This window comes from Carassius carassius, chromosome 45 (assembly GCF_963082965.1).
Source record: "Carassius carassius chromosome 45, fCarCar2.1, whole genome shotgun sequence".
NCBI classification, from domain to species: domain Eukaryota; kingdom Metazoa; phylum Chordata; class Actinopteri; order Cypriniformes; family Cyprinidae; genus Carassius; species Carassius carassius.
This window is the reverse complement of record NC_081799.1, coordinates 21,982,746-21,999,441: the sequence shown is the minus strand read 5'-3', so window position 1 is coordinate 21,999,441 and position 16,696 is coordinate 21,982,746. Positions and strand designations below refer to the sequence as shown.

The following is a 16,696-nucleotide window of genomic DNA, read 5'->3' as shown; positions in this document are numbered from 1 at the left end:
TCTCCAAGAAACTGTGCTGAATTAAATCACTAAACATAGAGTTGCAACCTTATCTTTATGCCATGAAGTTATTCAAGAGAGCTTTATCTGGGTAAAACAATGGCATTTTGAGATTTTTACCAAATTAGGCTGGAATTAAAACTGCATGCTTTCCAAATTCTATCCAAACATTTATTTCAACCATAATTTTTCATTTTGACCAAATCTGGTTACCTGCAGAGAGGATATTTATGTGATTTTAGATTATTAAATACCTTTTAAACCATCTAGACATAATGAGCAAAGTGTCCTTAGAGAGTGTGTTTGCGAAGGATATTAACAATGATGGAAAACAGAAGTAAAACAAATATTATATTTAAAGTCAGAGTTTACAAAGCAATGAAATTCTGTCATCATTTACTCACCCTCATGTCCTTGCAAACATGTATTCATTATGCATTTCTGTCTTGTGTAGAGCATAAAAATGATATTTCAATAAGAAGCATGTTATGATTTATGTCCTTCTTGACAAGAAACATGTATTAATTATTTCTATATATATTCTTACAGTTAAATTCAGATAAACGTTTGGCCATTAAGTTGATAGATAAAAATTTACAAATTAACCTGAATTCACCATATATAAATAATCGTGAGATATAAGTAAAAAAAAGCTACTTTTGTTATGTGTTACTGTAACTTTGTAACGTTCTTGATGACGCACAGCGTCTCTCTCAGCACCTCTCACTGTCAGTGTGCGCGCGCGGGCGGGTGCGTGTGTTTTCCCGCGGGGTCTGCCTGCCTCGTTCTGTGACGTGTCTGAAAATCTGCTAGCATTTGTGATGCTGGAGCCCACCAGTGATCATTCAGCAGGACGCAGAGCTCTGCTTCACAAGGTAAGAGCCTGTCATTACACATCCCTTCTTCATTTAGACAGACTGTTCAGTAAATGTACGCGTTATTAGTGATCATAACACAACATAGGCTGTTTAAGAAAAGACGCGTCAGTTTTGCTATACGAATAAAACACCTGTAGAACCGATATTGTTAGTGACCGACCGTAAACTGTTGCATACGTGAATTTGGAAATACGCTATAACTTTAACATAAATAGTTCGTAAATATGTTGGAAATATCGATGACGTGACGCTCAATAAACATTAAAATGCTTTTTATACAAAGTGACTCCTTTTGATATGTTATGAGGGCTAATATTAAAGAAAAATGTAGGTGTAGTAGCTACATTGGAATAAACTTTTATTATTATTTCTTTAAAAAAAAACATGAGGAAACTTTGTTGCAAATATTAAAATACGAATATTTAAAAACGTGTCAGTGTGGTATAACCAACATACCACAAGCCATTTTGTTGTCATGTGACAAGAAATCATAAACAAGTATTGGAAAGAAAATATTTAGTGTTCATCACATCTTTAACCAATTTTTTTTTAAGTAGGCCTAAATCAAATGCATTTACAACGGCATACAATGTAAAAAATTTAAATAAAAAAAAATAAAATAAATAAAAGCGTGTAAACTTGTTTTTCAGTATTATTTACAGATTAATAATATTGTTTCTCAGTATTATGCAACCTCTTGAGATTTAATAAGAACTGCATTCAAGTTGGCCACATCTTGGTCTCAGTCTCTCCTTCAATTTGTTTTATCTTTATGGCTGTTTAGTGGTTTACCAGCAGTTGAGTCAATTCATGAATACTCCCATCAACATTAACAAAAACAACTTCCCCTTGTTATTTCTCAATGAATTATGAGACAGCCCGGCTCCAAAGAGACCAGTGAGTGTAGCCCACATTCTGCAGAGTGAAAAGCCTGCTTGTTGAGTCGATGCAGTAACAGAATGTTCTTACAGGGCAAAATAAGACGCATAGAGAGGATCCACTTCAATACAGGCAAAAGTGCTGTGAAGGAACTGCTGGTTAAACAAATACTGGGGGCCAACACTGTAAAAGTATAAATTAATAATCTGTGGCTATATTTGACACATGAATGAAGCACTCAGTATTGCATGGAGGGCTGATTTTGCCATCTATCAGTTTGGAGCTTCAGGGAACCACTATGATGAAACTTGCTCAACTTTTTTACCCAAGTTGAAAATAGACAGACCTGGAGCTGAAACAATGCACTTTCATGTAATCATGTCATTTATGACATGCTAAAAGTTTACAAATGTATGTACATCTGCAACTACATATTTTCTTTTCCATCTGCCTGTCTTTAAGTTTGGCAGCACCTTTGTTTCAGCAGTGGTGGTTAACGTAATGCATGTTGCCTTGTTTGCTATTTAGTGTTGGTTTAGTGTCTGGCAGCTGTTTGACTGCTGATCTCAAGGTCACATCGCCAGCTTTCTCAAAGATGTGTCTGGTGGTCTGTGATGACCATGGTTGAACTCTGACTTTTTCCTCACATGGTTGGCAGAACACGTTAAACCAGCTAATTTTCCAAGTGACCTTTCATCCTCATTCTCCGCAGTGCTGTCATGTAGTGGAGGGTGGCCTGGGGTGATGCAATTCATTTCACCCCTGGTCTCCTCTAGGTTAATGTGTTGCATCATTCAGAGAGTCTGTTTTATCATATTAAACATTGTTCATTTCATGCTTAGACCAGTGCTGTTAACTGGATTAGAGTAAAACTATTGCCGTGTTTAGTCCAGAGATTAATTCTGCAGTGCAGTTTTAGTAAAGAACATCTGGTTTTGAAGAACCATTTTTTCATTGTATTCGGCATATCAATTTTCTGCATGCATTCTATTGTTTAGAGTAACTAGACAGTATTTTGCACCATTCCTTACAGAATTTTTCATTTATCTATTTGGAGATGCAGATAGCAAGTCTTAACACTAAGATGTGGGAGTGTATCCGGGTTGTTGAGGCATGGTGTGGATTGGTTGGAGATGCGGTAGAGAGACGGTTATAGTTTATGCATATGCACTGAGGACTCTTTGTGTGTTAAGGTGGTGCGAGGGTGATGTCAAAACCCACAGACGGTGGGCCGTCACAAACCCGCCCCATGTTACTCTAGAGGAAATATTCTCTCAAACTAAGAGTTTATTTGAACTACAGAATATTTAGCATTCAAATAAAATAGATATAGCAATCTATTTGCCCTCTAAGTGTCCAGCTGTCAGGAATTCTACCTGCTGCCTGATCAAAAAGTCCATCTGCTGTCCATCAATCTTGCTTTATGAGTCCACCTTTTGATATGAGCACTGCTGTTAACATACCCAGGTAGTGCTGCCAAGTCAAAGGTTCTTTATGCTCTGAGCACAGAGCCCTTCCTCATGCTGGAGTCTATGAATAGGAGGCACATTGTCTTTAACGAACATGGAACATACTTACTGAACAGTTAGGAGCATGTGTAAGCTGAATGAAAAGGTTATATTTACACAACTGGCGTTTTCACCCACCATTAAATTAATGGTGTGTGAAGTAAACGAATGCAACGTTAAAGATGCAATATGTTTTTCCACTTAAAATATTGCATTCAATACCTGCCAAAAATATAGCTGCATACAGCAAATATTCATGTAAATTCAAGTGGCCACAGTACAGCAAACATACTTATTTTAGGATAATGATTATGTTTTGCATCCCTGGAATCAATTCCATTGTTTCATTGGTGCAAGCAAAGATTTTAATAAATATAAATATAAAAGTCATTGTTTGGCCCTCAATGATGTCCACTCCTGAGATTAGGATTGAAGTCATATTAGTGCCCTAGATGAGATGTTCAATTGGCTGCCACATTGAGAACACATGACCAGCTGAATACACCTGTAAATAGAATATTTCTAAAATGGCATTAGTAACTGAAAAATGTTTGCGTGAAACTGCATCAATCACCAGTATGTGTCAGTATAACGTCCAAGACCATTACTGTATCAAACTGCAAAAAAAGGGTTCTTTAAAGATCACCTTACAATTAATATGTTCATCTGACAATGTACAGAAGTGAACATATGTTGAACTGGATAACTTCTTATTTTGTATATTCACAAATTATTGTGTTTTCTTGTCATTTGCCACACATCACAAAATAGTAGAAAATATCTGAAAGACTCTTTGTATTATTCAGAACAGAGCATCTCCTTATTGTTCATTATGAATGGATGAACTGTTTTCTGACCTTTCATTTTTTTTTTTTTTTTTTTTTTTATAAATACAGTGAAACATTAGAATATGTTTTAATAGAGATCAAGGAACCCTATTTAACCCGGCTCTATAACACAGAAAACAATATATAATCTCACTTACCATTATGGCAAGCAAGTTTGGAACATAAAATAGAATAAATAATGAATTATTTTTTTCCCCAAGTCTGTTATTTGTTTGATTCACAGCATGCAAAAAAATGCTACAAACCATGTCCATGTGTACTAATAGATTTTAAGACAAATATGCTGCATATGGCACCTGTAACAAATGGATTTGACTTATGAGTCCATGAAATGAACTCACTTTATTGAGTGCTTGCAGTGAATGGGGGTCGAACACACGCCTGACCCCTAGAGAAAACACATGGAAAGGTTTTAGATGTTGTGACATGGAACTTTTTTGTTTTTGGGAGTGGTTCTTTGGATGCCGAAGACTGTGTAATGGCCCATCCAATTACCCCATCAATGGGGCCAGTCTTATGCATGTTAGTGCCTAAATCTCCACAAGTGTCAGTGGGTCTTTAGGCACTGTTTAGAAATACTTTTAGTTAATCAGCCTGGAAAATTAAAAGTGAAGCAGAAAATTCAATCAGTGTTGCCTGAAACAAATTAATGTTTTAGGTAAGACTTATTAAAGAATTTTAAGGTCTGAAAAATTGGGCTATATGAATATTTTAAAATTACTGCCAGAATTTTCAATATATATTTAAAATCTAAAACATATCTTTCTATAACTACATTTATCTTATACCAGCAGACTGTAGGACATGGTGGTGATTTTAATAAATGTTACATCCACAATTTTTTACAATGCTAATACTGGAATTATGCTGTAAAGTGCTTACTTTTTTCTAAATAAAAAAATTCGCGTAAAACTGTCCTCAATAACTTAAACAGGACCTTAGCAGAACCTGTCTGAGGGACAGAAATAGGAAGCAAGTCTGATCTCTATGATCTATAAATGGGAGATTTTAGGATCCCATTCATTCAATGTCATCAGTCTAATGTCTAGTGAAGAGAGATGCCATGGCCTTCAAAGACAGCGAATCGTTTGAAGGGTGGAAACAGTCTTCTTACTGATGTTATACTAATATGAGGTTGCTGGGTGTTTTGTAGAAACAAACATAAGGTTAAACATGAGTCATTGAAATCACAGGTTTACACTGCATCTATTTGTGTTGAACTGTTTTGCATTCACCTGGAAATCACCACTGCCATCTGCACAGGACTACTGGACTCAGCAGGTTTACTGCCTTAAGCGGTTCAATTATATCTGCATTTCCTGACAAAAATAGTTAACCCATTTAACAAACACATTACAGACAAATCCTCATTTAACGCACATACATTCATCTCAAATTTAAATTAGAGCTTACTCTCTGATACTGTTATCAGGTGTTATCAGAATCTCTAAAGGACATCTCTGTTCTGTAAGTACTGTAGAAGTTAGAATAAAATGGCCAAATATTGACAGATTAATCAGTCTGGGTGATACAGTGTAGTATAGATTGGTCTATCAATTGTGAAAATAAATTTCTTTTTATTATGACTAACTGCCATTATACGTAAAGTTTTCTAAAAGAAATCATTAGTTGAAATCAAGTTGACTAGCGTAATGCATGATCATTGGAAGCTATATATTTGTTTGGCACTTAGTGAATGAACAGGAGAGAAACACAACTGCTATCACATCTGTTGATCTACTGCCAAACTAGCCCTCATAGTAATTGTAAGTAGTAATATAGTAAGTGATCACCAGTGACTACTTAAATCAACCACTTAAGGGATTATATTTTGGCACGTTAGGGAAACAAGGTTCTGGCTAAATCAGATCCATAATCTCTTTGTGCTTCACAGCTGCTCGGGAACCAGTAGGAGTGAGTTGTTGGGAAGTAAAATCATAAAATGACCCCCCAGGCTGTGTTGACTCCATTTCCAATGAACATTGTGTAGTCAATCTGTGTATATTGTCAAATTGTGTGTATAGTCTCCTGATCTACACTGTCTAGCAACATATTTACTTCTAACAAAAGTTCCAAGGGAAGACTGTAAATATTTAGTTATATGCAAAAACCCACATGCTTTCCTATCTTTGAAATTGGTCATTTATGAGCCAACCCCAAGTCATTAAAAAGTACTATTTACTTCAGGGAAGTTAATTTCAGATCTACTACTGTCAAAACATCACTTTAAAATGACACTAAAAGACACTTGCTAAAAAGCCCAGTTAACTAAACAAAGTATAACAAAGGAAACTTTTGGGTCTTGCAAAAAGGATTTCCATATGAGGACTGGAAAGTCTGCAGAACTACTGGGACAATCTGTGCTTAAGTTAAACAAGCGAGTTTAATCAGGACCTGTCCCAGACTACAGATTGTTGACAAGTGCAAATTACACCATGCTTATCCACTCATATTCCACTGTACAATGAGTCTGCAAGAGACCTGGTCAGGCAACTATTATACTGCTTAAAGACCATTGTTAGGCTTTGGCAGCTTCATTTGTTGCTTATTGCTAAGAATGGGATTTTATGTCAAGGTGGTAACAGCAACCTGGCTTAAATGTCCAAAAACAAGAGGAGTATAAGGTTAAGGAGCATCAGAGTATTTAGTCACTCTTTACACTGGACTGTCTTAAAGCAAATTCAACCATCAAATCTGTAACCGTTTCCTGGCAAGTGATTTCAACAATGAGGGAGTTTTCTCATAATTGTGCCTCTTCTCGGAAGATAAGTTCTCTAGTTGTGCAAGACTAAGATTATTGTGATGCTTATGTGAATTAGCTGGTGGTCTGGCACTGTTTCTAAGCCACTGCTGTTTTCTGATCAACTGCAGTCTATGCATTTAAGATGTTTACCCACATTTGAAAACTAAAGGCACAGATTGTTTTCCCTGTCCTTGACCTCACTGTACACAATGGAGTGTCACAAAGGAATGTGATTTGTAACAGTGTTCTCTGTCAACAGCACAGTTAGTGTGTTTGATTAACCGTCAGCCTGCAAAACAGTGCATGTTTGACAGTCGTTACACTAAAAAGGCCTTAGGGTCATTTGGGTGGGAACAGATTCTTTCAGCTGTAACAATTGTGCTATAAAGTGGCCTCATAGGGTAATTTAGCATAGCAGACCCTCCAATTCCTGGAGATCCTATGGTTTTATTTAATCATTTTGCAACAGAGGACTTGGTATCCTTCTCCTGCAAGATATGATTTTACCTAGTCACAGTTGAGCAAGCTCACTGTAATGTCCTAACTTATCTGTCACAGGAGAGGGCACTGCATCTGCGAGTCCTCATTGTTATCAGCGGTGGCTTCCTGGTATGCGTAATGACTGTTTGCAGGCTGGGTCTGGGGGGGTTGGCTACTCTGCAGAGCAGTTCTGCTGACTGCAGTAGAGAGGAACTACCTCAGTGCGTCAGCACTCTGAAATGAGTGAAGAAAAACCGAATCAATCAGAGTGACTGCAGAGAGAGAGGGAGAGAAGACTCTACACATTCTTTTGCGTAGCTGTCCTTACATGTGCTAGTGGCCGGGAGCACACGCTCCTTAAGATGGTAAGTTTTTTTCTGAGCTTTGAGTCTGTAGGGAGACTGTCTGTGCTGTAGAAGTGTGCCAGCAAAGTTTTGTGCTAGTTTGTGCCATCTTGACTGCACTTTCCTCACACTTCGGTGCCTCTTAAGGTGAAAGGTACAGGAAGCAGTTCTGCAGCACTGGTGTTAATTGGGATTTATGCATGCATGAAAAGTTTACCAGTCCTAGTCATTTATGTACCTTGTCCTATTTGTGTGAGTTTATTTCTGGGAGATGTGATGAAAAGGACACAGCATGCGCTAATGTCTGTGTGACAGTACTGCACAGGGGAGTTTCACTGCAGATGGAAATGTGCAGGGGATCTGGTGCAAGTCACACAAAACTGAGCTCTCTCTCTCAAACTCCACAGAAAATGACTCCAAATTGTTTTAGTAAAGCCTAATAATACAACTCTAAAGAACGTCTCCTTCCTGGATTGACATACAGCAGATAAATAGCTTTGTAAAATGCATATCGTCTGACTGTCCCTTATTTTGTGTTCTCTCATGTAGTGAAGTACCCCCCAACGCCCCCGGTGCTATAAATCAAGATGACCTTCCTTCTTTTTTTCCTCTTGGTTCTCTCCAAGAGCCGAGCTGACAGCTTTGAAGATGCATACAGTGACCTGGAACACTACAGGACTATATACATCTCAGGTAAGAGATGGGGAAATGTGCGTTTGTGATTGTGTGTGAGAGGAAATAGTAAAAAAAGTGGAGAAGAGAGGGAGAAATTGAGACAGATAGATAGAGGGGGTTGTACTGCCCATCCCCTAAAATGGTGTTTCCCCCTCCAGCATTTCTTAACAGGGACACTTACCGTAATTATCTCATCGGGTGTCGACTTAGGTGATTCGAAACCCTCTGGCTCCCATCACAGGACGCAAAGTGGCTGGAATTACTTACTACAAGTGTTAAATGTTTGATAAGCTACTGGGGTTCAATATTTATTCATGCTGATATCTGATTATAGTAGTATATCAGCCTCCCTAACATCATCTGCAAAATAAGTTTTTGGTTTGTGAACAACAATACAATACAATAGTTATTAATTAGTATAAAATAATATATTGTGCCCTGGCCAGGAATGATTCACTCACAACTTATAACAGCTATCAGTGCAATGCTAATCTGTTTTTACCCAATCAACCACATCTAATGCACAATAAGACTTGGTAGCTTGGATTCAATCTCCTATTTCTTTTTAGGGCCATGCTAAGTTGCCCAAAGTGAAATCACATGGTTTCTTGCACATTATAGATGGAAACTTGTTGCATCCCACCTGGTTAGGACACTGTGCCAGTGCTTGTAATACATTTTTGGTTGAAGTTTTGATAAAGAAGCATTCCTGTAGCATAAGTTAAGTTTAACTGTAGTTTAGCTGCAGCGTGTCTTGGTTGACTGGATAACATGCAGGTTTTCACCAGATGTACAGGCCCAACAGGGCATTGTTGGGAATTTGGCAATCCCAAGTCTTAACTCAGGTTATTTGACATTGAGAGTCTTCATCCTTTAACCTAGTAAGAGTATGTAAGAGTAGAAGAGTATGGTAGAGTTTTATCTAGACATTCAAATTCCTCTAACATTTAACTATAAATGAAGACATGGTTTTACCTTGAATGACACATACCCCAATCATGTCTCCATTGGGACCCGAATATGCAGTTATGAGAACCAGATGACTTTAGAGAATAGCAAAATCTTTAAGAACCTGAGAGCAGGCCACAGTGTTTCCATGACCTCCACAGTTGTTTCTCTATGATTACATTTATTGCATTATTTACTGTACATCAATGAGAAACCGATAAAGCAACTATATTTAAGGAATGGCATAAGTGAAAAACAAAACCAGCAATGTGAACATGGACCATATTAAAAGCCCTCTTCAACTCTTCTATATTTACCTTTCTTCTCTCTGTGATTACTGATCCCAGAACCCATCTGGGAAATTTGCCAGTCTATTTTCTTCATATCCCATTTTGTAAAATGTTACCCACCAAACTGAGACAAGCTTATCATAGGCTACAACCTTTACTCTGAACTATTTATGGTTACAAAAGGTACACAAGTGCAATAATGTAGTTTTTCGATGATGGATTTAAGAAAAGAAAAAAAAAAAACACTGGCACACATTTCTCTAATTATTTGTGCACTAAAATGGTTGCAACACATACTAGAGTGCCTTCATTGGAAGAGCCTACACAGCCACTCTTGAGGTTTGTCATAAACATGTAGGGGAGTTTCCATTTCTCTGAAATCTAAACAACACAATGATTTATGAGTTTGCATAACCACAAAAGTCTGTAGCAATAGACAAGGATGCACTCAAGCTATCATCTTTGTGAAACGCCTTAAGTTATTGAACACTAACCAATATAACAGGCATTGGGACAAAAAAAATCGTAACAAAGCAGGGCTGCATGATAAATTGCATGAGATATTTGATTGTGGTTTTGTGCAGCTTGTCAGTGAACAAAGGCTCTGTGTAGTAAATGTTTCTTCATGTGAAAGGGCGCAGGTGATTTATTACCAGTGTTGGGAAGGTTACTTTGGAAATGTAATAGGTTACAGATTACAAGTTACCCTGTTTAAAATGTAATAGTAGTGTAACTTTTTCAATTACTTTATTAAAGTAATGTAACTAATTACTTTTGAGTACTTTTTGATTACTTTTCTAAATGTGTGAAAATTAAAGAATAATAAATAAAAGCATATACATCAACTCAAATACAGTTATCTAATAAGCATGTGTCGCATCCTGTGTAATAAACTCCTGAAACATTGGTGTTTTTTTGAAACTGCTGTCTCTGTATATGATGATAGTTTTCTCAAAATAAGTAAAATGCACATGAAGTGACAGAGCAGTTCTAGAAATTATGTTTATGTGCTCGTGTACTCCTATATTGAGATGGCAGAGGTTGAAAACACTGCGAGCTTCAGTAGGCCTATGTGTAGTAAATGAAACCATGTCTTTGCCATTAATTTACAGGAGGGGCGGACTGGGAAAACAATTCAGACTGGAAAATTCAAACTCATACAAACAAATTCATGGACAAAACTATTTTTTGTATGGACCTGACATAAAAAAGGTTTAAATCTTTAGTTTGGGGACATGCAAAATAAATAAAAGTTCTCTCCTGAACTGCACCTTCACTTCCATTTTTCTCTTCAGTCTCTTTATTTTGCCCTGTTATCCATCTCTCTCATGACTTTAATACTCAAGATTGAACAAAACTATACTTTACAATACAATACTCTACAATACTACAATATCTTTATAGAAAAATCCTAATACTGTACACGAGTCATGTTTTTCCCTTACAAAAATTGACCATGCTTTTTTTAGCCTATATACAATAACCTTGTTTTGTTTTGTTTTTTGCAAATGGATTTGTATTTATTTTTAAATAACTCAATTTGTAAAATCATTTAAAATTTTTGGTTATCACAGTTAAACAATAGTAACTATTTTCTCTGGATTTATAGTAATATATTAAAACGTTAATTTTCGTAAGGGTTGTGTTGTTGTCTGTCGTAGCTCCCCCTAAACCTATAAAAAAATCTGTTTTTTTTTTTAGCTAAATTACTACTGTAACATCACAACAGATAATAATGATGTCCTTTATATAGTATTTTGAGTGATGACTGATGAGCAACGTGCTGCTGCTTGATTAATTAAATAAAAAAACAAAGACAAAAAAGCATCTTTACAGATGAAACTGACCTGAACAGTATAGTTCTGCTTCTCTGCTCCAGCAGTCTATTCTCTCTCTCTCTCTCTCTCTCTCTCTCTCTCATTGATTACTCTGAGTCTGATCCAAACCGGAGGCACGGAGAGCGCGCGAGTCATGACTAACACTTCCTGATTTATTAGAGATTTAATTATCAAATGGCGGATTCGCAAATGATCGCTTTAGTACATTCGGCAGGCAATTATACAATAATGATATTAAAATAGCGGGCAAAATCGGCTGCCAGGCCACCGGGAATTGTCCCGGTTCTCCCGGTGTCCAGTCCGCGCCTGATTTCCACAGACACGCAGAATGTGCAGGAGTCATATATTGCATTTTTGGGGCTTAATATTCACAGACACTAGTCGATGTCATGTTTTGATTCAAGTGTACTGACCTACTTTTGATTTAGTCATCCAAAATGTGGGATATTCCGTCCGCGTTAGGCATTTCGTTTTTATGACTGGATTCTACGAACCAGACTGTATTTCCTCATCCCGGAAATTATTAGGGTGGTATGTCTCAGAGTAGTCAGTGCAATTTGGGAAAGGAATCATTTAAATCTGTATGTGGATGTGTGTAAATATTCAAATGTAATCCACTTTGTAATCGTTCAAAATTTCATAAGTAACTGTAATTTAATTACTCATTTTTTCTTAGTAACTGTAACTAATTACAGTTACATTAATTTTGTAATTAAATTACGTAACGCCGTTACATGTAACTAGTTACTCCCCAACACTGTTTATTACTGAATACAGAACCGGCTTTACTGACAAGATGTGCATTAAATATTGCATGCAATTTATTGTGCAGCCTTAGAACAAAGGCTATTAACTCAGTCGCAATCTGCATTCTTATTTTGTTTATTTCTTTGACTGACAATCTGACTGACAATGTCTCTTTCTTTGACTTTCAGAAAATGGCCTCAGACTCTCAGTTGACACAGCACAACCTAAAGTAATCTCTCAACGTGGTGGCAATGCCACACTGCAATGCAAGTTCAACCGGGATCCCTCATCTCCCCCAAATCCCAAACTGAGGATTAAATGGACTAAACTGACTCCAGATTACCTGAAGGAAATTGATGTGTTTGTAGCTATGGGTTTCCACAAAAAGAGCTACGGTCGATTCCATGGCCGTGTACATTTGCAGGATGCTGGCAAGAATGATGCTTCACTAGTTATCACTGACATCACTCTGGAGGATTATGGGAAATATAAGTGTGAAATCATTGATGGCTTGGAGGATGATACAGTAGTTGTCTCACTTGACCTGCAAGGTAAAGCATAGCTTTTATGTTGCTAACATACCTGGATTTTCCTGGTCTCTCTAACGACATTTAGCCAGGCACTACCACAATGTCTCACAGGTTGTTTTAATTTTGTTCCTGAAGATTTAGATGCTGGTGTGGTAATGTCACTACAATGCACTACCATGTCTTTGACAGTTGTCATTAGGTTCTATTAATATTTTGTGTACATATCCTGCTTCCTTTAAAAATAAATGTACCTATTCCTTCAAACATAGGTAGATAAGTTAGCACAAGTTTTTAAGAAACTCTACAAAAGGGCCTCACAGATTTAAAAAAAAAACAGCGACAATGCCATTGTATGACTGCCTGTTTCTTTCCAGAATAATACACACAATACTATACACAATTTATGCATCCTTGGCTGTTCCTCAAGGCAATTAGCCATGAAATAGCATTGTGCTGACTCTCTTCACACTGTGTGCAATGTAAACGCTATTCAATAGTCTTATAATGGAGAGTAGAACAACTTATTAAACTATACCATCAGCAAGATCCTGACATAAGAGCTATCAATGCCAAATAATGGGACTTTTACAGTATATGACCCTTGCTCACTGCATTCTTGGCATAATTTCAGTTGCATACAATAAATCTAAATTTTAATTTACTTTGGATGATGCACTGAAGAAAACATCCAATTTATCAATCAAGAATTTGATTAATCGCCAGATTACACAGATCTAATCAGGGAGCATTTTTTAAATTCCTATGTTTTTGGGTTTCTACAGGCATTATTTTTCCATATTTTCCTCGACTGGGTCGTTACAACCTGAACTTCGCTGATGCTGAGAAAGCTTGCCGAGACCAGGATGCCATTGTGGCATCTTTTGACCAGCTGTACGATGCATGGAGAGATGGGTTGGATTGGTGCAATGCAGGGTGGCTCAGTGATGGATCGGTGCAATATCCCATCACCAAACCCAGAGAGCCATGTGGAGGCAAAAACACCATTCCAGGTGTGAGGAATTATGGGATGCGTGACAAGCAAAAGGAAAGATATGATGTCTTCTGTTTCACCTCTAACTACAAAGGTTTGTCCTCCCCACTGTTTGAAATATCTAAAATAGGCTAGCTTCAACAAAAAAAGTAAAGCAATTGATGTGATGCATAATGTATGAAAGGAAAAAAACTAATTGAGTTCAGCCATGCAAAGAATCTCTAATGAAAATTCTCTTCCTCATGTTTAATACCCTTACAGCATATTATTCGAGAATAAACACTTTTCTCCTTTCCCTTCTTCAGGACGTTTTTATTATTTGATACACCCTTTCAAACTTAAGTATGATGAGGCAGTGCGGGCATGTCAAAAGGATGGTGCTCAGATCGCCAAAGTCGGGCAGATGTACGCAGCGTGGAAGCTGCTGGGCTATGACCGCTGTGATGCAGGCTGGCTGGCAGACGGCAGTGTACGCTACCCAATCTCAAGACCACGCAGACGCTGCAGTCCTACGGAGGCTGCTGTCCGCTTCTCTGGATTCCCAGACAAGAAGCACAAACTCTACGGCGTCTACTGCTACAAGAGCGACAACTGAGTGTACCAACTGTATAACTCACGAACTAAGCGTAATAATGTAAGGAGTTAGTTTGAGTGCATTAAAACTGTGACAAAGCCTCTAGATACTGTAATACAGAAGGATTTGAATATAAAATAAGTGACTGGCATTTGTTTGAAGCAAAGATTCTGTAGGATTTGGCACCTCCGGTGCCCTCTTCCTTCAAAATCAGGACTTTGCTACAAGACAGCAACAGGACAGAAATAGTATATATTGGGTCGGCAGAAATTATAGCTACTGGTTCCAGGTCTGAATGATTCTATACAGTACAGCAGTGCTGAAGGAAGTGATATTTGGTGAGAATGCAGAAGAAATTCACACTGTACTCTTCCATTTAGCATGCAGTAGCTTGACGGATTTTAGAACAGAATGACAGCAAAACTTAAATACTTTGAACTGATACCTATGGGCACTTAGTTTATCATTCAAGAACATCATATTCCATATAAATAGCATGTGTAAAATATATTTTCTGTTAACAGGAAAACAAATTCAACGGAAGTGCTAAACACCATACAGTACAGCCATGGCACAATGAACAATTTTTTCTTTTGCCATCCTTACAGGGTGCTGTATTGTATTATTTTCTCAAAGCATACCTTTTAATATTTAGTTTCATGTGTGGACCAAATCCAAATGTTGAGTCATAAGTTGCATTGCTAAGAAACAAAACATTGTTATGTGATTTTTTTAACTATTGAAATATACAAGTAGAGTGTTTATAAATGTATGTTAATTATCTTTTTCTTGAAATTATGCGTTTATATAATGCCTCCCCTACAATGCAATGTAAGAAATTAAGAGCTCCATTGTATCGACCTCATCACTGTCAAACATTCTTTCCATTCAGGACGATGAAGAAATCTGTTGGTCATTCTACAGACATAATAACAAAACCATTGTGTTTCAAAAGTAAATTTTAGTTTGTTTTCTAGAACTTGTTTTTAGTATTTCTGATCAATTCATGAAACCACAGAAAACCTATCCTCAAACACAGCCCATAGCAATGGTGCCAAATGAGTAGTTTTGGTCTATGCATGTTACTGTTTACAAATAGCCAGACTGAAGTGGTAAAAAAAGACAACAGTGCTAATGATCACTTTGTGTTACTTAGTAAAAGAAAAACAGCATAATGAACTTAATTTTCTATTGTTGGAAAAAAATGACGCAAGAAAATAATGGCACAACAAAAAAGTGCATAGTTAGCATGCTGCATTCAGTCGTTATTAATCTATGAAGCAGTAGACCTTCAGAAGAACATGTCAAAGCCATGGCATTTGGAAATTAACCATTAAAACAGACTGCCAAGCTAAAACAAAAACAACTTGATGTTTTATTCTTCCTCTTATTATTATTACCATAATCGGCTCAACATAGCCAATTTAGAACTCAAGGTTATGCGTTTCAGCCACTACACTAAATGACCAGCTCCACGGGGGAAAAAGGAAAAATAAAGTTGTGTTGTGTAAGTGTCGTTTCAAAATACTGTATTCACATTCATTTCATTATTCATGTTGTTTGGACTCTGGCAACTGTAGGTGTGCCTTGTTTACAAATCTTCAAAATCAGTTTTAGAACTTAATGTTTTAAACATGTCTTTATTGACAATGTTAACTTTTTTCTCTTGTTTCATGTACATAAAGTATAATTAAAGGGATAATTTGACTGTATCAATGTGGAAACCCCGCTTGACCCAAAAAAATAAACAATCAGTCAAATACGTATTTGGTTTGGTTGTTTTTAGAAAAGCACATTGAGAAAATATGTAACTGTAGGTCTATTTTTTTCACAGTCTGTGGCATTTCTCACACTCTGCCAAAATAAAGAAATTGCAAGGAAAATAGAAATTGGACCTTTTAAAAGTGGTACTTCCATCATATAGCTGCCATATTAAGCATCATGATTTTTCTCATTTACAGAGAAAGAATCTAACAGAGACTAGTTTTCTCCAAGGATAATTCTCATTACTAATAGAGTCACTAATACTTTTGGTCCATTTTCTCAGACAAAATTAAGCAACTAAACGTTTGGTCAGTTTAAGAATTACACAAGATGACTAGCAAGTTGGAATGCCACAAAACTACTTTAACTAAAGATGGCCATTGCCACAGTGTATTTAAAGTTATTCAGGTCCAGTAAAAAAAAAAAAAAAAACGGCCAGTCGTATTCTAAATGTTGTTTTGCTTGTCAGATCTCTCAGAAAACAAACCAAGCTTGAAAGAGTTAAAAAAGAGTTGAAATCTTAAAATCAATGTTCACCTTTAAAAATTCAAGTCCTCACCTTGTAATGCTAGCACATTTGTCAACTAGAAAGTCGTCGAAACAGAGCAGGTCTCTGTTCATTACCGCCACATGTCAACGCGCAAGGAAGAAGAAAAATA

At 36.9% G+C, this 16,696-nt stretch overlaps 1 protein-coding gene and 1 long non-coding RNA gene across 3 annotated transcripts in view; one reads left to right on the top strand and one right to left on the bottom strand.

Moving 5' to 3' along the window:
- Window positions 1–16,675, bottom strand: part of LOC132127533 (uncharacterized) — a 38,685-nt gene extending 22,010 nt beyond the window's left edge. The window contains exon 1 of the long non-coding RNA XR_009427537.1: window positions 16,597–16,675. This is a non-coding gene — a long non-coding RNA (uncharacterized LOC132127533). The remainder of the gene's footprint in view (window positions 1–16,596) is intronic.
- On the top strand, window positions 738–16,036 carry LOC132127110 (hyaluronan and proteoglycan link protein 1-like). 2 transcript variants are annotated; one of them, XM_059538745.1, is made up of 5 exons: window positions 738–875; window positions 8,230–8,373; window positions 12,367–12,729; window positions 13,491–13,793; window positions 14,005–16,036. In XM_059538745.1, the coding sequence occupies exons 2-5, from the start codon at window positions 8,268–8,270 to the stop codon at window positions 14,292–14,294; spliced, it is 1,062 nt and encodes a 353-aa protein (XP_059394728.1). In that variant the 5' UTR covers window positions 738–875; window positions 8,230–8,267; the 3' UTR covers window positions 14,295–16,036. The 2 variants fall into 2 exon arrangements, with proteins under 2 accessions (XP_059394728.1, XP_059394727.1); XM_059538744.1 differs by lacking the exon at window positions 738–875 and adding an exon at window positions 7,302–7,701.
- Window positions 16,676–16,696: the final 21 nt, after the last annotated feature.